General features: G+C 41.0%; 1 protein-coding gene across 1 annotated transcript in view; it reads right to left on the reverse strand.

Annotated features, from left to right (window-relative positions):
• The window catches only part of LOC124616190 (luciferin sulfotransferase-like), a 60511-nt gene extending 38701 nt beyond the window's left edge, over positions 1-21810 (reverse strand). The window contains exons 1-3 of the mRNA XM_047144487.1: positions 21719-21810; positions 18035-18237; positions 17849-17948 (exon numbers count right to left, since the gene is read on the reverse strand). Coding sequence (XP_047000443.1) covers positions 17849-17948; positions 18035-18237; positions 21719-21723 — 308 coding nt within the window. The 5' untranslated portion in view covers positions 21724-21810. The remainder of the gene's footprint in view (positions 1-17848; positions 17949-18034; positions 18238-21718) is intronic.
• Positions 21811-22454: the final 644 nt, after the last annotated feature.

Raw genomic sequence — 22454 nt, forward strand, 5'->3', positions numbered from 1 at the left:
TGCATGAACTAAATGTCACTAAGAATCTATTGCTGGCTATCTAGGTTAGCTCCGACACACCGATAACCCTGTTCTCCATATTGACACCAGAAACATTATTAATCATTTGGCAGAATGTTACAAACTTAACCAAACGGTGAGACGATTCAAATTTTTCACTAGTCTACTTGCAACAAATAAATGCTGTATGTAAAATGACAGTAAAAAAAAAGTCTAACTTGACAAGAGTTTTCGTGCCCAGCTGCCCCCCCCCCTCCCCCTTTTCACCAATGCGCGTAGCATTTGTTAACCCCTGCTACGTGGCTAATCCGGCACTGCATATTCCACACACCATCAGGACGATTATTTTATCCAAACGATGTGAGGCGACTCAGTTTACAGGATATGTGTACATTAGTGTTAACAATAATGAAAGTATTTTTTCGTCCTATTCATGGAACGACAATTAAAAACAAGGACTTTCCTCATTTCTTTTCTACTGGCGGTTGTTAAGTAATCACTCCTTTATGTTATAGAAGTGGTTGCCCGGAGAAATCATTATAGGTTTGGGACCGATGGCCTTTGTAGTCTGGTCCCTTCAACCCCCACAAACCAACCAACCATTATAGGTTATGTAACGAGTCCCATGAGTGGACTGTCAGCAAACAAAAAAAAAAAAGTAATATGATTGCAAGGCCAACGGCCTTGTTGCAGTGGTAACACCGGTTCCCGTCATATCACCGAAGTTAAGCGCTGTCGGGCTGGGCTAGCACTTGGACGGGTGACCATCCGGTCTGCCGAGCGCTGTTGACAAGCGACGTGCACTCAGCCCTTGTGAGGCAAACACAGGAGCTACTTGACTGAGAAGTAGCGGCTCCGGTCTCGGAAACTGACATACGGCCGGGAGAGCGGTGTGCTGGCCACATGCCCATCCATATCCGCAGCCAGTGACGCCTGTGGGCTAAGGATGCCGCGGCAACACTTGGTACCTTTGGGCTTTCGTGGCCTGTGCGGGAGCAGTTATCTTCGTAAGAATTTTAACGAGCCTGTAAACATAGGTGGAGACGTACAGACCTTGACGCTTTTGCCAGGCCAATATGAGGTCGTGAACATTAAGAAATCCCTGATTTCGAGCTGATTGATTGCGAATTGCGTGTAACACTGCGACGCGGTCACGCACCTTCTATAAGCAAACAGCTCCAACACAATATACAGAGGTCACCAGTTTAGGGGCAGGGAAGAGGCCAAAACTTCGGGAGTTCCTGGCAGAGCATGAACCTCGGGTGTCCGTCAGCCGTCAGAGACAATTATGTACTTAGAGGAATCTAATCAGTTAAGCTTGTAGACTAAGACGGTCTTACATTCCTGCCTGTACGTACCTCTGGGCTGTGGGTTGTTGGTCTATTGTGGTTTACTTGTACCTATGGTCACTTACAGTGTGACGTGTAACGGGCTCTTAGTTTTCGATCTGAGCAATAAGTAACTGGTTCCTTTCGTGATTCGAGCCAGCCAGACTATTTGTTGTAGAAATCTGAGTATCTAATCAGCACGGATGTGTTCCACGATCACTGAAACTACGGCTCATTGTCTGTGCTCTTCGATATGTTCATTGAAATTCGGGAAGAAGCAACAAAGATAACACCCAAAAGCTCCCTAGTCTGGTACCCGAGTCTTTCTTTCTGTCTCCAACCGTGCAGATCCCATAAACTTGAGATACACCCTGCTGCCGACTTATTTCCTTGCACCAAGTCGCTCGCGTACCAAAGAGTTGGGAGACTTGGCAAATATCACGTCGCTTCGTATTTGACTGGCGGATTTACCCTATGTATGCTGCGAGCACCGTCGGATAATGACAGCTAGATTTAAAGCTGCCTTTGCTACTTATCATACTTTAATTTTGTTGGGGAAATTACTAAAACTTTTTATTGCTGTCTATTCAACTACTTTGTGAGCCACAGACAGCTTTATAATCGGTAGTGAAGGTCATTCTTTTGCGGATATAACTATGCTGATCAAACAGAGGTGGACTATTCATGACGAATTGAAGTACCGAATATACTCTATTTGAGCAAAAGTATGCGGACACCTCTAAATAGAGAGGAATTAGGTAAATATCACGAGAAGCAAACCAGGTGGTATTCAAGGATTCGGATAGAAATATCGCGACGGCAGCAATAACATCTGAAAGGGTCAGTCAGGAGAACTCAGTGATTCCAAACGTGGTCATAGGATGTCATCTCAGTAATAAATTCGTCAGGGATACTTCAACGCTTCTAAAGCTGCCCAAGTCGACGGTTAGTGTTGTGATTGCGAAGATGAAACGTGAAGGAACAACCACAGCTTTATCAACATCACATTTTCTTTCTTCGTACATCCATAGTTGAAATGGAGGACAGTGGGACGTCAGCTGGTATAAATTTATATAGAAAATGAAGAAATTCCTCCAGCTGTATTTGAGGTGTCGATTTTATTTTGGCAACTAGGTTCAGCGCTGTAACGTCGTCATCTTCAGGCCCATACACTTGCTGACGTCAACTGCGTGCGGCTGAAACTAGAAGTCCATATAATATAAATCAATATAATATAGATCAACATCAGGTCGACCTCATGTAATGATACAGAGAGTTGCTGTAAAAAAATCTCATGAAATCAGAGAAACGTATTACTCATTCTTTCCAAAGTACTATCAGCAGATCAGCCAGCACAATAACACTGTGTTAAAAGGAATAGGAATGGTCTAACAGCTCTCCATAAGACATATTTGTTTTCAGTATCAAGCGACGCTTAGAGTAATGTAGAGAACTATGCCACTGGACAGTTGACGGCTGGAAACGACTGATTTGGGATGGCGATCAGGTATCGCATGGAAGGGTTCGTGTATGACGAATACCTGACGAACGTTTACCTGCAACCGTGCGCAGCGCGGACCGTGAATTTCGGGGGAGTGTGGTTTTCGAGGCTAGGTTGTTTTCCCATTACTGCCCTTACGATAAAGCTAAATGCAAAAGGAAGTAAATAAAGTAAATATATTTTACAGCATTATATACTGCGCACAGTAAAACGAATCGGAGACGATGACACTGCACCCTGTCATAAAGCACCATCTGTGAGGCAATTGTTTCTGGATTATAACATTCCTATAATGGTATGACTTGAGCCAAATGGAATACCTTCAGGATGACTTAGAATGCCAACTTCGATCGACATCGCAGTGTCTAACACAATTAATTTCTCTGGTGTCGGGTCTTGAGCATTCCTCCAAAGACGTTCAGTCAGCTCACTGGAAGTGTCCCCATCAGAGGTGACGCCATCTTAGAGGCAAAGTTTGGACACACCCCATATTAATTGTACTAATAGGTGCCCAGATACGTTTGATAAGATAGTGTACGTATTAAGCCAGTACAGTTAATATGCCTAACTCTTTGAGAGGCTCCTACAAGATGACCGTAAATGAGTAACACATTTTATTCTTACTGATCGCTTTAGTACAGTAATACTTTCTTTATAAGCGAAGAGTTATTCTAGAAAGTAATTCCGTAAGACATTAGTGAATGAAAATATGACCAATAAATTGATTGGCTTATTTCGAAAACTATTAGTTAGACGAAAACCAGAAGTAGCTGAACTCAAAGTTTGAGTAGCTCAGTAACGTGTCTTCCACTTCAACTTTTCATCAACATGTACATCTAGAAATATGGAGCCTTCTACCCCCTTTACTGACTCCTGCTCATTCGCTACATCAATCGCTGGTTAGATAGTACTTGTTGTACAGAACAGAATACAATGTGCTTTCTAAAAACTTAGGAAGAATTAAATTACAGAGACCCTCTTAAAATTTTTTAAAAAGCATCACTGTCACGTTTGTTGCTTTTGATCTTAAGGGTTTCAATATGACACTAGTATCGTCTGCAAAAAGCGTAAATCGAAGGAAGACGAAAGTGACGAGAAGTAGCAGAAATGAGAATAGAGATATACTTAACATTAGAAATGGAAATCACAATTAGACGAAGTTAACGAATTCTGCTACGCAGGTAGCAGAAAAGCCACGATGGACGGAGCCAGTGGGGCATTAGAAAGCAGACTATCACAGCAAGGAGGGCAATCTTGGCTGAGAGAAGTCAGCTGGGGACTTAGTCTAAGGAATAAATTGCTGCGAACGTAGTTTGAATCACACAATTGTGTGACAGTGAAACCCATTTGAAATGTGGCCTCATAGAAGAATGATGAAACCTATATGAATTGATAAAGTACGAAATGAGGGGGTTCATCGCAGAATCGACGTGGAATGGGGTTAATGGAAAACACTGACAAAAAAGTCGACCGGATGATGGGACATCTGTTCAAGATATCACGGAATAGCTTCCGTAGTGCTAGAGGGCGGTATAGAGGGTAACAGCTATAGAGCAAGAATACGTGGAATACGTAAGTATACATGGAATACGTAAGTATAGAACTGAGGACGTAATTTGCAAGGGCTGCTTAGACACGAAAAGTTTGGCGCAGTGGAGGAATCGGTCGCAACCAGCGTCAATCTAGTAAACAGAAAGGAAAAAACTACGAATCATCCAAGGGGTGGGAGCGTCCACTACGTAACTTTGGATAATTAGACTCTACATGTAAGAAGTGCAACCTGATTCAGCAGATACACCTCAATAAAATTAAGACAAAAATAGCTGCAGTGCATATTCGGCTGCCTAGTTGGCTTGAATTGTAAAATACGTGATTTATAAGGTGGTGCTTCCTTTCTCAGTGCAACACAGTTATTTTTCTTCATTTATTGTATGAAATACGAAATGAGTGGTTAGCACAGTCGAAGTTACAGGTATTTTTATATAGAATGTTTGTCTCTACAACCACGGTTATTCTTTGAAAGTTTTCTGTGTAAGAGGGTGCACTAAAACAAACGAAGATGGATGTTAAACTAAACTGTTAGAATGTATTTTTTACGGTAAATTCTCTGCTATTGACCGTCTGGGTCACGGTATTTAAATGAAAGCTACTCGTACTGTGCTAAAACTAACAGCTACAACTTCATAATTTTCTTACGCAGTGGTACGTTCGACGCCTATTTCTTTCCAGTCCCGAGAACATGCCGGAGGTCGGTTCAGTTCACTTCACTGTGGTCGCAGTGTTGTCTCTCTAAGCTATTCAGCCTCTTTGACAGGTACTAGTTACGTGATTTTTAGCCTTGCCGGGACACAAGCAAAATTAAAAGGCACCGGAGTGGCTTCATTTGATGAAACGGCTGAGAAGATTAATAGAAGCAACAATGTACTGAAGAAGGAAAATGCAGACGAAATATCCGAACCAGAAGTTCAATCAGCAGTTACAGATACTGTAGTAGAGTCCGGTCCATCAGGGGAAATGAGTACCAAATTTGAATCTAATCGTCTAGCCATCGTGACATAACGGGACACCTAATGTCAGCTACCGCCAAGACAACCATTTACAACTGTCGTCAGAAATCTCTGGGCTTTGGAAACCTGAGGCACAAGAGGCCAAGTGCATTTTGAACGATGTTGACAGCCGCGGTGAGGAGCATAAGAAAGTCATTTCGCTGAGAGCTGTAGCTGTATTTTTGTGGGTTTTCCCAATCATGCAGATCTTCAATTCAAACACATTGGTTGCAGACGATAATTTGAAAGTGTGTAATGTAAATTTAGGATGCCATGTATGCTAGTTTGCATTTCGTTTGCAAGGGCAATGGTGTGAGTAAAGGAAATGTGAACCGACGAGCGTGGCTCAATCACCGCATGAAGTTTATTACGGAATGTGTGAAATGTTAATACTGAGCACCCACTTAGGTGGAGAAATTGAGTTATAACAAGAACTGTTTTGATATCGTTATATTTAAATGTTCTACTTGTATCATTCTGTTTCTACCCTTGTTGTCTCGTGTATTAGACAAAATTTGCGTAATAGCAGGAACTCCAACACGAGAACTTAACGCTTTGGAAGTGACTAAATCCATAACAGAACAAGTAGGTCAGATGATAGTGAATAATACAGATATGCATAAGCGGTTAGATACTTTCGAGCAGAATAATGCAGACCTGCATAATCAGCTGGATTCAATAAAAGGGGATAGGGCCTCGTCCAGTTTGACTATCCCCACCCTACATTCAGCTACCGATTAATTAGTTAACTTTTTTTTGGGCATGTCTTGGTGGATATAATACCATTTATAGGTAACCTGTTGACAATTGTAAAGTTGAGATATTGTACTGACGACCAGTTCTTACAGAAGACAGAAGAAGTGAAAATGTTACTTATCATAATGACCCGTTCTTGTTTTTGTGGTCTTCAGTCCTGAGACTGGTTTGTTGCAGCTCTCCATGCTATTCTATCCTGTGCAAGGTTCTTCATCTCCCAGTACTTACTGCAACCCACATCCTTCTGCATTTGCTTAGTGCATTCATCTCTTGGTATCCCTCTACGATTTTTACCCAACCCACGCTCCACTCCAATGCTAAGTTTGTGATCCCTTGATGCCTCAGGACATGACCTACCAATCGGTCAGTTCTTCTGGTCAACTTGTGCCACAAACTCCTCGTCTCCCCAATTCTATTCAATACCTCCTCATTAGTTATGTGATCTACCTATCTAATCTTCAGCATTCTTCTGTAGCACCACATTTCGAAAGCTTCTACTCTCTTCTTGTCCAAAGTATTTATTGTCCATGTTTCACTTCCATACATGGCTACACTCCATACAAATACTTTCAGAAATGACTTCTTGACACTTAAATCTATACTCGATGTTAACAAATTTCTCAACTTCAAAAACGCTTTCCTTGGCAATGCCAGTCTACATTTTATATCCTCTCTACTCCGACCATCATCAGTTACTTTGCTCCCCAAATAGCAAAACTCCTTTACTACTTTAAGTGTTTCATTTCCTAATCTAATCCCCTCCGCGTCACCCGACGTAATTCGACTACATTCCATTATCCACGTTTTGCTTTTGTTGATGTTCATCTTATATCCTCCTTTTAAGACACTGTCCATTCCGTTCAACTGCTCTTCCAAGTCCTTTGCTGTCTCTGACAGAATCACAATGTCATCGGCAAACCTCAAAATTTTTATTTTTTCTCCATGGATTTTAATACCTACTCCGAATTTTTCTTATGTTTCCTTTACTGCTTGCTCAAGATACAGCTTGAATAACATCGGGGACAGGCTACAACCCTGTCTCACTCCCTTCCCAACCGCTGCTTCCCTTTCATGCCCCTCACTCTTATAACTGCCATCTGGTTTCTGTACAAATTGTAAATAGCCTTTCGCTCCCTGTATTTTACGCCTGCCACCGTCAGAATTTGAAGGAGAGTATTCCAGTCAATATTGTCAAAAGCTTTCTCTATGTCTGCCAATGGTAGAAACGTAGGTTTGTTTTTCCTTAATCTATTTTCTAAGATAAGTCGTATGGTCAGTATTGCCTCACGTTTTCCAACATTTCTACGGAATCCAAACTGAGCTTTCCCGAGGTCGGCTTCTACCAGTTTTTCTATACGTCTGTAAAGAATTCGCATTAGTATTTTGCAGCTGTGACTTATTAAACTGATAGTTCGGTAATTTTCACCTCTGTCAACACCTGCTTTCTATGGGATTGGAATTATAATATTCTTCTTGAAGTCTGAGGGTATTCCGCCTGTCTCATACATCTTTCTCACCAGATGGTAGAGCTTTGTCAGGACTGGTCACCCAAGGCCGTCAGTAGCTACAATGGAATGTTGTCTACTCCCGGGGCCTTGTTTCGACTCAGGTCTTTCAGTGCTCTGTCAAACTCTTCACGCAGTATTGTATCTCCCATTTCATTTTCATCTACATCCTCTTCTATTTCCATAATATTGTCCTCAAGTACATCGCCCTTGTATAGACCCTCTATATATTCCATCCACCTTTCTGCTTTCCCTTCTTTGCTTAGAACTGGGTTTCCATCTGAGCTCTTCATATTCATACAAGTGGATCTTATTTCTCCAAAGGTCTCTTTAATTTTACTGTATGCAGTATCTATCTTAACCCTAGTGAGATAAGGCTCTACATCCTTTCATTTGTCCTCTAGCCATCCCTGCTTAGCGATTTGCACTTCCGGTCGATCTCATTTTTGAGACGTTTGTATTCCTTTTTGCCTGCTTCATTTAATGCGTTTTTATATTTTCTCTTTTCATCAATTAAATTCAATATTTCATCGGTTACCCAAGGATTTCTACTAGCCCTCGTCTTTTTACCTACTTAATCCTCTGCTGCCTTCACTACTTTATCCCTTAGAGCTACCCATTCTTCTTCTACTGTATTTCTTTCCCCCATTCCTGTCAATTGTTCCCTTATGCTCTCCCTGAAACTCTCTACAACCTCTGGTTTAGTCAGTTTATCCAGGTCCCATCTCCTTAAAGTCCCACCTTTTTGCAATTTCTTCAGTTATAATCTACAGTTCATAACCAATAGATTGTGGTCAGAGTCCACATCTGTCCCTGGAAATGTCTTACAATTTAAAACCTTGCTCCTAAATCTCTGTCTTACCATTATATAATCTAACTGAAACCTTCTAGTATCTCCAGGATTTTTCCATGTATACAACATAATGACAGGGAATAATTAAACATTCGGAACTCAGGGACGGGCTGGTACAGAGTTATAAAAGGGAAAATTGCTACAGACTTTTCGTGGACAATTACATGGGGTGTCGCAAAACCAAAAATTCGTTGAGAGTTTTCTAGGTAGAAGGCAGGGAATATAGGTAAATATGTATTAGTTGACGGGTAATGACGAAAAGAGCTGAATTATTCTTCAGGAAGCAGAACCTAGAGCAATAGTTGCCTTCTTGAAGGGACTGCCACCTGATATCTCAAGAAAGGTGTGTGCAGAATTTGCAAAAATCCTGGCCGGTGCTGTTAGCAAAAGAAAGGCACTGGTGGAAATAAATGCTGTGACAAGAGTTCTGTCTTCCTATAGTTCATATTTCATTACCATTCAATGCTGTGCTCCAAACGTACATTCTCATCAATTTCATCCTCTGATGAAGGCCTATGTGAGATACCAGTAGACTTCTCATGGCCAGGAATGCCCACTTTGCCTGTGGCAGACTGCTTTTTATGTCCTCCTTGCTCCGTCCATTATGGGTTATTTTGCTGCCTAGCTAGATGAACAGCTTATCTTCGTCTGCTTCAGGATCCCCCATTTCTGATATTCACTTCCTCGCAATTCTCATTTCTGCTAGTTCTCATTATTTTTGTCTTTCTTCAATTTATTCTCAGTTCATATTCTGTCCTCATTAGACTGCCCATTGCATTCAACTCATCCTGCAGTCCTTATTCACTTTCACTCTGGATGGAAGTGTTATCAGCGAATCTTATCACTGTTATCCATTCACCGTGATTTTCAATCCCACTCATGAACCTTCTTTTTGTTTCCGCCATTGCTTCTTCATTGCGCAGATTGGGCACTATAGCGGATAGACTACATCCCAGGTTTACGATCCTTTTTAATCCGAGCACTTCCTTCTTGGTCTTAAATTCTTATTGTTCCGTCTTGGTGCTTGTACTTTTTGTATATTGCATGGCTTTCCTAATAGCTTACCCTTGTATATCTCAGGGTTTAGAATACCTTACACCAATTTACGTTGTCGAATGCTATCTCCAGGTCTATAAATCCCTTGGACGTGTCTTGATTTTAGTTCAGCCTTCCTTCCATTATCAACTGCTTCTGGTGCCTTCACCTTTCCTAAAACCAAACTGATCGTTATCTAACACATCCTCAATTTTCTTCCCCATTCCTATGTACATCGTTCTTTCCAGCAGTTTGGATGAATGAGTAGTTAAGCTGATGTGCGACAATTCTTGCACATGTCGCATGTTGCTATCTTCGTTATTGTTTCGATGATGTTTTTCAGGAAGTCTAATGGTATACCTCCAGTCTCATACAATCTACACACAGTAATGAGGTTGCCCACTGGAAAGGTGAGAGACCCTTATTTCAGACTTCAAAACGAGACTGCGAGTGCGTGGACCAAAATCTGTTTGACAGGAACACGTATTGGGAAAATTCACACTTCTCTCCACAGATGGCAGTGTCCTTGAGTCATGAAAACCCCTAGGACTGAGACGCGCTGCTTCGCCACGGGAGAAGGCCAGGCCGCTGAGGGGGACTATGGAAACATGCTCAATGGCAACATTCGCACTGCCATTTGAAATATAAACTTATTCAGAAACTAATAATTATTGATCCATATATGTAACTGAGGAGATAGTATGCTCATCTCTATCAGAAGAAAGAGTAGATTTCGAGACTGGGACTCGCTTAGGACATCTGCATTAGTCTGTAACTTATTTTACAAAAGCATTATGTATGTTTTCTGAACCACAGAAGTTAATGTGTCGGCGACGAATCGTGTGGTTATAACGAACACACTGTCTATAGATACATCACATACAGCTGCATCGAACAGTCACTGCAAACTCACCGAAAATGTATACATTTTTGAATGTCAGACCGAAATGTACGTTTCGTACCGTAAAAGAATTTTTCGTGCTAAATAACTATAAAAATCGTAAGAGTAGTGAAAGTACTATAAAACAGAAATAAGAAGGTATTTAATAGAATGTATAGTTTAAATTATTTACTAATACTCGTTCCAAAAAAACCTGAAAAACTAAGGATAGACGCAGAAAAATAATACTTATAAAGAAACCATGACTAATAAAAGAAAACGAACGGCAGCATCAGATTTCTTGGAAAATTTCCCTCTAAACCCACATATAATGGACAATTTAAGTTTTTAAACTGTTAATTCCAGCATTTGTCTTACTAAGCCGTTGATTTGACTTCAATGGTCGTAGATCAACAATTTTTAACGTGGGTTTCGATACAGCCTTTTTTGGGGGCGGTCTCTGTGAGTAATTGTGTTTGATGAACGGGAACAGAGTCGCGGTTTGTGAGAGCTGAATTACTATAAGTCGCCAACTCTGGATTAAATAGTTTCGTTGTGAGTGGCCCTCTTCTCGATTTTCTTCCGTGGAATTATCAAATCTGGAATGGAGAATTTGGTGGGGTGTAGGTTGTGTATGTGGTAAGCTCGTGCGGTACTTTTCAGTTTTAGGCTGTCGCACCCAACTACAAGTTGGACTTCATTTGTTAGCTTATTCACAAATTCCAGTATGGACAACAATCAGCTCCAGAATGTAATGACGACAATGGATATTTGCGTCGGACCGGTACCCGAACCCGAATGTCCCGCTCACCGCGTGTGGTCGCCTTACCACTGCCCATGCCTGCACGATTTATGGCTAAACCCAGACTTCTATGTTTCTTCAACCATGTGTCTACAACCTCTACTAGTATATCCATTATGTATATTCCGTAACTGGGAGACATGGCACTTGAAGTTCGCTTGACCAGGCAAGCGACAGAAGAGATAAACAATATCCAACGAAGAGCGCCGCATTTCCTCATTGGATCGTTTAGTCAGAGCGAGAGCGTTACACACTTACCTAACAAACGTTGCATCGTAATTTAGAATAACATAGGTACTGCAATATCGTATTTATACGCCGACACCGGGCAATTTCAAATGCTCAGATGTGTGTGAAATCTTATGGGACTTAACTGCTAAGATCATCAGTCCCTAAGCTTACACACTACTTAACCTAAATTATCCTAAGGACAAACACACACACCCATGTCCGAGGGAGGACTCGAAACTCTGCCGGGACCAGCCGCACAGTCCATGACTGCAGCTTCTTAGACACCGGGAGAGTGACTTTCAAGTAAAGTGTATGTACGAGTACAGGTTGTAGAGACATGGTTGACAAAGTATGAAAGTTTGGGCCTGACCCTGAGCCGTGCTTGGATAGCCAAATGGTAAGGCGAACGCCCACGACAAACGGGAAATCCGGATTCGAGTCACGGTCGGCGTAAACTTGCATTGTCGTTATTCCGTTCACCAGCTGATGGCTGTCCATATTCGCAATTGCGAATACAGTAAATGTATTTCACAGCGCGTGTAGCCGCTGCTGTGCCTGTTCCTTTGGACATGTATGCGTGTCCAAAGGTACTTTGCATGGTAATTCTGAGTAACACAGGCACTGAAATATCGTAGAGAGTAATTTTAGTGTGAAGTCAGTGTGGGACTTGTAGTTTGAACTGGAACTGTGTAACTTTAACGGTTTTCTTGCGAAAGCCTCACGGGATCTATCGTGAATTAGGTGATACCCTCCACTGATACACGAACCTTCGATCGGACTGTGAGTTTCAAGGATAAACTGTGAAACACATTTTTACTTTTTTATTTTTAAGGTGATGGGAGAAGGAACAACTTTCAGTTACAAAAAGCATTAACCAACCAGGAGTTCGTACCTAATTTCTTGTGTAGCACTTCCTGCCTGCATTTATTTAAAAAAAAATATTATTTCGAGTACATTCTGACAGTTGTGAGCTGGCGTCCTTAGACATAAAACGCAGCTACATTATGAAGTGCAACCACATATTACGGACGACCGCTGTACATTATTGTGCTGGTTTGTGTGTGTGAATGACCTTTTCTTTCATTAGCAGGCATGGTCTCAGAGCTGATTTATAGTGGAAATGTGAACTGACTGACTCCTGTTTTGCCACGTTTTACAAAACATTTATTTGTCACCCACAACAGAGTTAGGAAACGGCCGTGTTTCGGCCGCAACACCAGCGTGAATAGTCACTTAGTTGTCAATTTGCCTAATGATCTCACAAATTTATATGGAGTGTTATCGAACCATTCTGTTAAATTTACTCTCTTTGAAATTCTGATTCTAATATTGGATCCCTTCTCTCTTCCACGTCGACTCCTGTCTCTTCTTCTATCACGTCGTCAGAGAAGTCCTCGCCTTACTTACGAGCAATCCTTAGAAAATTGGTTTGCGGAACTTTATGCTACCTGAAACCATTTGTGCAAAAATGGGTAGCCATTTATGTGGACAGGCGGCCAGGAAGCTACGTTCGACGCCTCTGTCTCAGCACTGAGCAACGTACCCGTCTTGGTGGTTTCGCAATTTACGAAGCCATTTATCACGCTTCGAAATCAGGTGTTGCGGCCCTATTGCTGCAAGAATAGGACGGTGATCGTCGTCCTATGGTGTACACATGGAAGCAGGGACACATCGAGGCTAAGTATTCGATCTGCTAGTTAGTGGCTCTCGCTGTGCTCTTTCATTCACGAGAAATTTCGATTACCCTTGGAACTTTGGTAAACGGACAGTGAAGCTCTGGTGGGTCATAGGGATCGCCCACTGAGAGGTGTGAATCTCGGCATTCCGCAATTCGGTCAGGTACATTAAGGGTCACAAAAATATCGCCCATGTTCAAAAATGGTTCAAATGGCTCTGAGCACTATGGGGCGTAACATCTGAGGTCAGCAGTTACCTAGGACTTAGAGCTACTTAAACCTAAGTAACTCAACGACATCACACACATCCATGCACGAGAATGTGATCCAGACTGAAGTCCCTAGAACCGCTCGGCCACATCGCCCATGTCGGATGACTGAGGAGTTGATAGATGAAACCGTTATCTCCGAAGATTCAGTGGAGGTGTGTTGTATATTGGCTGTGTTAACTGCAATACCCTCTCTGTTCAACGATTTGCGAGAACGACAAGAGCACGACTCTGACTTTGCTCTGACTAAGCGGAAGCTGTCAGCAGGAGAGAAAGAACGGGGCTATGAGATACAGAAGGGATTGGTTTGTTATTGTATGCAGAGGGACGGGAAGCTAAAAGTTGGTTTTCCCTGCATTTGGTCCCGGCGGTGTAGAAGTACTACCATGAGTCTGTTACAGGGGACACCTAAATCGTCCATAAGATGAAGGAAGTTCTTGCGTAGTCGTCCTTACATAAAGATTTCCAGAGATTGGAGAGCGAGTGTTAAACTTTCAAACTCGCATGATTGCCAAACCTAATACTAACGTGATAGGGGGCTTATCGAGGCCCCCTGTGCCGTACATCCCATGGACCAACTGTTCACTGATTATGTTGGAGCGTTGTTTCGCACCCAGTATGACCAAAAGTATATTTCTGCTGCTGTTGAAACCCTTTCGCATTTTATTCGGTTAATGAGCAGAGATAAGATAACTGCAGCAGACATCATTCAACATTTGACGAGAATTGTTTCCCTGTCAGGACCGCCCAAGGTACCAGTTGTGATAACGCTCCGGCGTTTGTGGCAAGGGAGACCCGCAAATTTTGTTTCCACTGTGACTTAACTCACACCAGCAGCACACTATACTATTCTCAGCCATCCTTCACCAAGAGCCTTAAACATAACTCAAAGACCACAGTGATTATCTTCCATGCCAAAGACCAGACCAAATTGGACTGCTCTTAGCCACGGTTTAACTTGGTCATGTATCTGCATTCGTTATGTGTGCGTTAAGATACTTCCTATCTATCTTACAGAATTGCACAGAGCTCGCGTTACCTGACCAGTGCGTTCTATGGAGCTTCCAGATCTGTGGGAAACACCAGGCTTGAATCCTGTGCCCTGATGTGTTATTGGGGAGTAGACCTACCGTTCTCCAAAACCACCTATCCTTTATTTTTGTGTTTCGTATTGTTATTAGTCTGTCTATTTATGACACCACTGGGAAATTAATTAAACTGTGTTATTGCTACGAACGATGTTCAAAATCCCATTGTGTGATCTCCACTCCCCATTAACGGCTAACCACATATCTACACTGATAACGTACCAGCATATCGTGTCGATCTGTGGGTGTTCCTAAAACGCTGACACATCCAAAAGTTAAAGAATAAGAGGTTTGTTACCTGCTACCCAGGTATGTGACAGATTATTGAATGCTAAGCTACAATTGTCAACATGTACGACCAACTTACATGCTGTACGTGTCAGTCCTTTTGGAGGTGCACTAGATTCGTAGCCACCTCTAATGTCAGCGCTCTCTAGGAAGGAGTGATGGGGTAGGAAGAAAGGAAGGCAGCTGTACTCACACAAAACACTAGCAGATTTCCTACGCATTGAGACCACGAGAGGAGAAGCGGTAAATGGACATTTTTATTATTTATATGTATTTATTATGTCACAGCAGAAAAGAATATCAGATAATAGGAGTAGAGTTTTCAGTATTTTATGGAGAATACACAGGGTGAACAATAAAGAAAAACGACAAACTGCAGGGAAGAACTTGTGATTTGAAATGGAGGAGAAAGGTCTTATGAAGATGGGTCCGGAAATGTATCGTTGCAGTGATAGATGGTGCTGACGAGTGGAAGTTCCTCTAATCACGTGTCTTGTGTTCCTTATGTTGCAGGCTGTGTTAATGATGCAGCGTGCTGTAAGCAGCGGAATGGTCAGGTATTCTTGTCGGGAACAAGTTGAGATGGTTTTTATGCACGGTCAAGCCAATGGAAACGGCCGAGAGGGAGAACTCGAACCTCCAAGTCTAGCGCAGGCACAGTCTGCTGCTTCCCTGAACGTTCGTCTGTCTGAAAGGACCCATATGATATAAATGCAAAAAAAGGCTTTAAATGTTGTATGGTATGGTAGATGTCTGTGAGGGTACTTCTTCTGGTGCAGCTGCGCTGCCTCTCGTCCGTTTCCAACAGCTTGGCTGTACATAAGCATCATCTCGGCTTGATCCCGACAGCCTGCAACACACAAGGAACACAGGGCACGTGGAGAAACTTCCACTCGTCAGCGCCATCTACCGTGGCAGTGATGCAGATTCAGACACACGTTCATAGACATTTTTTTCTCCATTTCCTGTCTAGAATTCGTCCCTGCAGAAACTCGGTTTTGTTAATGTTGGTCGTGCAGTTAGGTGTGTTACTTGCACACAGTGGACTCAGTAAGAGGAGAAATATTAAGCGTATTCCATGTGAAGAGCAGTTGAACGGAATGGACAGTGTCTTAAAGGAGGATATAAGATGAACATCAACAAAAGCAAAACATGGATAATCGAATGTAGTCTAATTAAATCAGGTGATGCTGGGGCAATCAGATTAGGAAATGAGACACTTAAAGTAGTAAATGAGTTTCGCTATTTGGGGAGCAAAAAACCGATAATGATCGAAGTAGAGAGGATATAAAATATAGGCTGCCAATGGCAAGGTAAGTGTTTCTGAAGAAGATTTAAGTGATAGGAAGTCTTGTCTGAAAGTATTGGCATGGAGCATAGCCATGTGTGGAAGTGAAACATGGATGGTAAATAGTTTAGACAGGAAGGGGATGGAAGCTTTCAAAACGAGGTGCTACAGAATAATGCTGAAGATTAGATGGGTAAATCACGTAACTAATGTGGAGTTACTGAATAGAATTGTGGAGAAGAGGAATTCGTGGCACAACTTGACTGGAAGAAGGTATGCGTTGGCAGCATACGTTTTGAGGCATCAAGGGATTACCAATTTAGTATTGGAGGGCAGCGTGGAGGGTAAAAATCGTATAGGGAGACCTAAAGATGAATACACTAGCAGATTCAGAAGGATATAGTTTGCAGTAGTAACTTGGAGATGAAGAAGCTTCCACAGGATAGAGTAGCATAGCGAGTTGTACCGAACCAGTCTGTGGACTGAAGATCACAACAATAAGATATATGAACTTTGCTTGAGATACTAATTTAGTGTGATCACTTTCTGTGGTTATGTGCATGGGAGATTGTCGACCACAGCAGTCATTATTAACTACTATATTTTGTTTTCTGCAGTTTTGTTGCAATATTGGTTATGCGTCTTTTTAGTGCATGGAGTTGGAGACTTTGCTTAGTTTCGTTTGGGAGTATAACTCAAATGATATTTGTTGCACAGTAAATAATCATTTGAAGGATTAGGATAGACGTATCATGATTTCGAAGCAACATATAACAACTAGAATTTGTGTAGTCTTGCCCCAAGTGATCCATACTGCTGCAGGAGCATGCGATGTACGGTTTTTCTGAGGTGGGAGAAAAGCGCAAAGTGGTGTTCAGATGGCCTTGGAATGGCCTCCCTGTTTCCAGAGATCACTGAGGCATTGGATATATTTCACGGACCAACCACCAGTGCCCATTGTAAGCTGTTATTGGAAAGGTCTAAATACGGGTGTAGGACGGTTGGAGCAGAAACTTTGATTTCTTCAGGAACAGTTACTTAAGTTTTGACGTGAAACTTACTCAAGTAACATCTAAGTCAACATTAAGTTAGACCATAAACTATATTGGTGTACTTAATCTCACCCACCCTCCTGACACCTCACTACAAACTCTACAAAATAACTGATAAAAATCTAGAGGAGATCAAACTATTGATTATTTGCTTTTAACCTGCAGTAATACAACGAAAGAGAGCCACAGTCTCAAGTACCAAATGACTGAAAAAGTATTGCGGAAGCTCATCTATAAATAAGACTTATTTCATAAATTAGTGACTTTTTTCAACTTTTACAGTTCAGTAGGATTCTTTGTTGTGTGACAGTCATTTGGTTCCTCTATAACTTCACATATACCACAAAAACATTGGATGAATGCTAGAAGGCTAATGGATTTGTAATCACAACTCAAGATAAACATCTGTATTTGTAAATATGAATCTTATGAGTCTACATATGTTCTAATTTTGTGTTTGAAAGAAATGTTTCTTATGTAACTGTATGAATAGTACTATTTTAGTTAATCTAAAATATGCGTATAACATTTTCAGTTAACCTTCGCACATGTAATATTGAAATGTAATGGGAAATGCTGAATAGAAATACACATAAAACGGAATAAAAAATCTCGAATAGCTTGCAGCAGCGGTGTGCATATGCGTGAGAAATCTGTTTTCTATTTACTATTAGGTCCTGTGACAGGGAAGCATGTAACATTCATAAATACCAGTGAATGACAGCAGTTAGCGATGGTTTAGAAACTTACTCCAGACACGGAAACCTATCAACCAGGTCCACGTTCCTCGCTGTCTGAAAATCCAAGTCCTTCATTAGCAACCACACCATCTCTCGTGTCAATGAAGAGCCTATATAAGATTATATTGTTTTCAAACAACAAAAATAATACTATAGAGTATTTTCAGAAAATACAGATTGTCCTTACGATACTCACCACACTTTGGGAACGACACAACCCAAACATCGTCTTCATAGACTTTGAAATTCTTTATCTTTAGGGCGATTTCCATGTAAGCTGCTGGCAGAACGCATTCAGAGGGTGACACACGGATGACACCTTGACTAAACACGTCGCTCCCATTTTGAGCTACGTAATCGAAATTTTCGTCCTTGAAGGGTTCGTATTTGAAAGTTGTCCTGTTTGAAAAGAAAATAGTTCAGTAAAGTGTGTAAGTGCAATTTCAAATGATAGGAAGTGATCCGCGTTGCTGAGATACTAATGCAAGTTTGGATGAGCACTACAAAACGTGCAACTAAAACCTTTACTAGTTATTTGGCTATATCACGTGAGTGGTTTTTTCGAGAATCCATGATCTTCAATGGTTATTTATCGGATAATATGATTTGTCATATACGACATGTAATCTCTATTACACATGACGTGTAGATCACGGTATTGCAATTACTTCAGACAAGAGGTTTACGTTCTGGCAACCAAAAGTAAAAATTTAATTGGTCGTTTCACTGTTCTGTGGTGCAACGAATTTGTGATACGGGCCTAGTTGCTAAGCACGTTATGAGAACTTGTGTGAAAAGTATACAGTAGCTTGTAAATGAAGCCAAAAGTATTCGAAGTCGTAATACAACATTTGGTTTAGTTACGTAGTGACAAGTCGTGTAGAAGACTGAGAAAGTAGCCATTGGAAAGAAGAGAGGCGGATGGAAAGCTGTTCAATGTCCCGTCGTCTTGAAGCCATTAAAAGTAAAGCGTTTGCTCGTATTATACAAGGCTGAGGAATGAAGTCGGTTGTGATCCTTTTAAGGAAGGTTCTTGATACTCAATTGACACGATTTGGAGAATGTAGTAAATTTAACTGTACGATTTTATAAATGGCTTCCACATGGTGTGACAGATACGGATGTATGGTGTATAGTATGTGGACACTAGACGAGTGACTCAGTTAAGTCGCATATCTGAGTATTGCTTACGTAAGTGGAATCTACACGACATTATTCCCGCTGAAATTTTCACAAACACAGAAGAGTAATTAATGGACAAGTTCCTTCTAACATAAACACGAACATTACTTCAGTTTTTGGTGCAGGAACGTTTAATACGTACCAATCAATGGCAAAAAAATTTGGAATATTTGCAGAGACAGAGACTGTCAACATAAACAGATATAATGGTTTGCGCGTGAAGATGGGAAAAGACTTACTGTTGTTAGATTATATTATTACCGAACTGTCATTAAACAGATAAAATCGAAGAGTACTTGAAGGACATAAATCCGGAAGGAAAGTGATTGTAAGAAACGCAGGTACCATACAACTCTCAGTGGAAGATTCCTAAGACAGTGAGATTCTTCTGTGATAGTAAGAAGCGCACAGAATCGCTAATCCAGCGGTTCTTGAATTTTCCTCGGTGTTATAGGACTTTCTGGTTAATAAAAGAGACTGGGAGTATTGAAGGACGAATTGCGCTTTTGGTCATGACTTAGTTTTGTTGGCACAAGAGTGTCCAGAGGTTATCAAAAGTGTCGAGTGTCAGACGCAAGAGGAGAATTTTTGCACACGAAGGGAATGCTTACTGTAAGTAAATTCTGCGGGGAGATGTTTCAAACAAGTGTTTCGTCACGTACTGCCTCCCCTCACGTGTCTTCCGAGATGAACATAAAGACAATTTGAAGGTTTGAGAGTCTTCTCTCTTTCACGTGCGATTTCAGAGGAAACAAGTGTCAGGAGGAGTCGATGGACTTCGTTAAGGAACGGGAATGGGGTGACTGGGAGGATGTATACTATGATGTACTTTGTAAGTTGTATGGTATACTGTAAAAGATACTTTGAGCAGAGGAAGCTACATGGGATCAAAACATCCTCAACCATGGACTGTGCAATAGACTGCTGGGAATATAGTCTTCAAAAGAGAAAGAAAACGTAGCAACATTTAAAAATGTAATATGAAGTGCAATCTTCTAACTCTGTATCAAGATCAGTCATGCATAACTCGTAGAGGAATATTTGAAGGAATAAATACCCTGTAACTTGTATTGCTTTGAAATAAACTTACTATTATATGTTACGCTCTAAGACTGTGTATGAGCAAGATAGCTTTAATCTCTTAATAGTTACTTATTTTTATAAGAAGAAAAAACTAAGAACAGAAATACGTCTCTTGTGATGTAGCAAATATTTCAAGATCTGCCAAAAGATCGAAAAAAATTTTATGCACTTAACTTCTTTCATTTTCAAACGTAATGAATGACTCGCTGATGGAGCAAGCTACAATGTTAGCTCAGAGTGGTAAGGAAAGTCCACTAGAGACTCATGGAACAGTCGAAGGCCAAAATATGACAAGTTATCCGGATAATAACCAGCAACTGCTGTTACCAGATGAAACTAGTACGGCAGCGGCCCATTCTTCTCTTTCAAAAGATATTCTAGGCAAGTATTTCTGTAAATGTAAGGTGAAGAAATATCAAAAGAACCACCCACCGGGTAAGGACTGTCGAGTATATGTACAGTATGCGCTGGTAGCTTTCCATCTCCGCCCGTCTCGCTTCCAAACACAAAAAGGACACCTATTTAAATATTCGGCTTTCTCTACGTGGAGGCTTTCGTTTGGATAGTCCAGAAACTTTTTTTTTTTTTTTTTTTTGCTACGTGAAATCACTGTTTCGTAAATCGTAAGATACCAATTGAATCATGATACTCCAAATGCGATTATAGGCACATGAATGAACGAAAATGTAATATCTCTGACCTACACCAAGAATTCGTGAAAGATGATTTATATTTTCGCCTTCTTTGCTTTCGCTGTCAGATAACGACATACATGTCCAAAATCATCTAAATAAAGTATCAATGTGTCGTAATCGGGTTTCATTCCTTACCTGCCCTACAGCTGGTGATGAAGGACAAATGATTCGTAAGCCCGTCGCCAAATATTCACTTCGTAGCTAAAGAGAAACAACAATAAAAAGAAGTTCGAGACATCGACGTGGTAGTATTTTACAAAAGAAACTGTGGATTGTTGGAGACCAAGAAATAAATCTGTATAAGTATCCTTCAACCAACAACACTAATTTTTCTATATTTAGGTAAACTTTACTTATTTAGGTTTTTCGTGTTAACACTGAAAACAAACCACATCTATTATGATAAGGTTAACAATAATCTTCCGTCAGATTAAGATGCGTTCATAAAAGTGAATATTCCACGTTGCCCTTACGAAAGTTCGGCAGGTTGAAACTTCTAAATATATGTGGCCTTTTCGCGTTGAAAGAGACACTTTTGATGTAAATACCTCTTTTCATTCGTATACGATCTGTAACTATGGAAAAACCGATTACCTGTAAATTCCCGAAATGAGAGGTAAATTCGCATTATAAAGAGAACAATCCTCGAGAGATTCATTAAATTTGCGGAGACTCTTCGTAAGTGATTCTCGACAACAACAATTTCTCAAAGTCAGTGACACAAAAAAATTGTTATTAGTGTATAATGTGTGTAACGAATGGTCTAGGGTAAACAAAGGATATATTTTTGTGAGAACTGTATACGGACGTGTAACATCTCCTAGTTACAAACACAGAACATTGCTTTTGGTAATAATTTTTCCACTCTACCTGATTTAGAGCAGCAGTTTCCACATCTATCACTTCGTCGCAGTACGTACCACATTTTGAAGATGAATTTCCCCTTTCTAAATCACAGTCACAGATATCAGTGGGATGAGAGGAAGCATCAGAGCAGAGAGCTACGGAAACTGGTCTGAATGTCACTGAACAGCCCTGCTTCTGTTGTAGCTGTATCTGGAATCCAGCTTCTGATAAGAACTTCTTGATAAGAGCAGTTATCTGAAACACACGATGCTTCTGTTCGCGATACACAGTCACAGACACAATTTCTGATACCTACTGTTGAGATCACTTTTTCCAGTGAACACTTTTTAATGTCACATCTTGTTTGTTGTAACTAAAATTGCAGCACTCACTTTAAACAGCTTTTCTCAGGTCTAGTTTAGTAAGTAGATTGCAGTATGTTGTTTCTCTCTAATATCCTTACTTTCGTTTCATTTCTCGTTCCATACATCGTAAATCAATCTTCAGTAAGCTGAAAGTGGAACTAAAGGCGTTCCCCCTAGGGAATATAAGAGAAGGTGTTTCCAGTCAGTGCTACCATTAGCTTTAACCCTAGGAGTAAGCTGTTAACGTTATTAGGAATCGAGTCAATACAACTATTCGTAATTTATATCTAGGAGAATATGGTTCAAATGGCTCTGAGCACTATGGGACTTAACATCTGTGGTCATCAGTCCCCTAGAACTTAGAACGACTTAAACCTAACTAACCTAAGGACATCACATACATCCATGCCCGAGGCAGGATTCGAACCTGCGACCGTAGCATAGG

The sequence above is a fragment of the Schistocerca americana genome, chromosome 5 (assembly GCF_021461395.2).
Source record: "Schistocerca americana isolate TAMUIC-IGC-003095 chromosome 5, iqSchAmer2.1, whole genome shotgun sequence".
In the NCBI taxonomy this organism is placed as follows: Eukaryota; Metazoa; Arthropoda; class Insecta; order Orthoptera; family Acrididae; genus Schistocerca; species Schistocerca americana.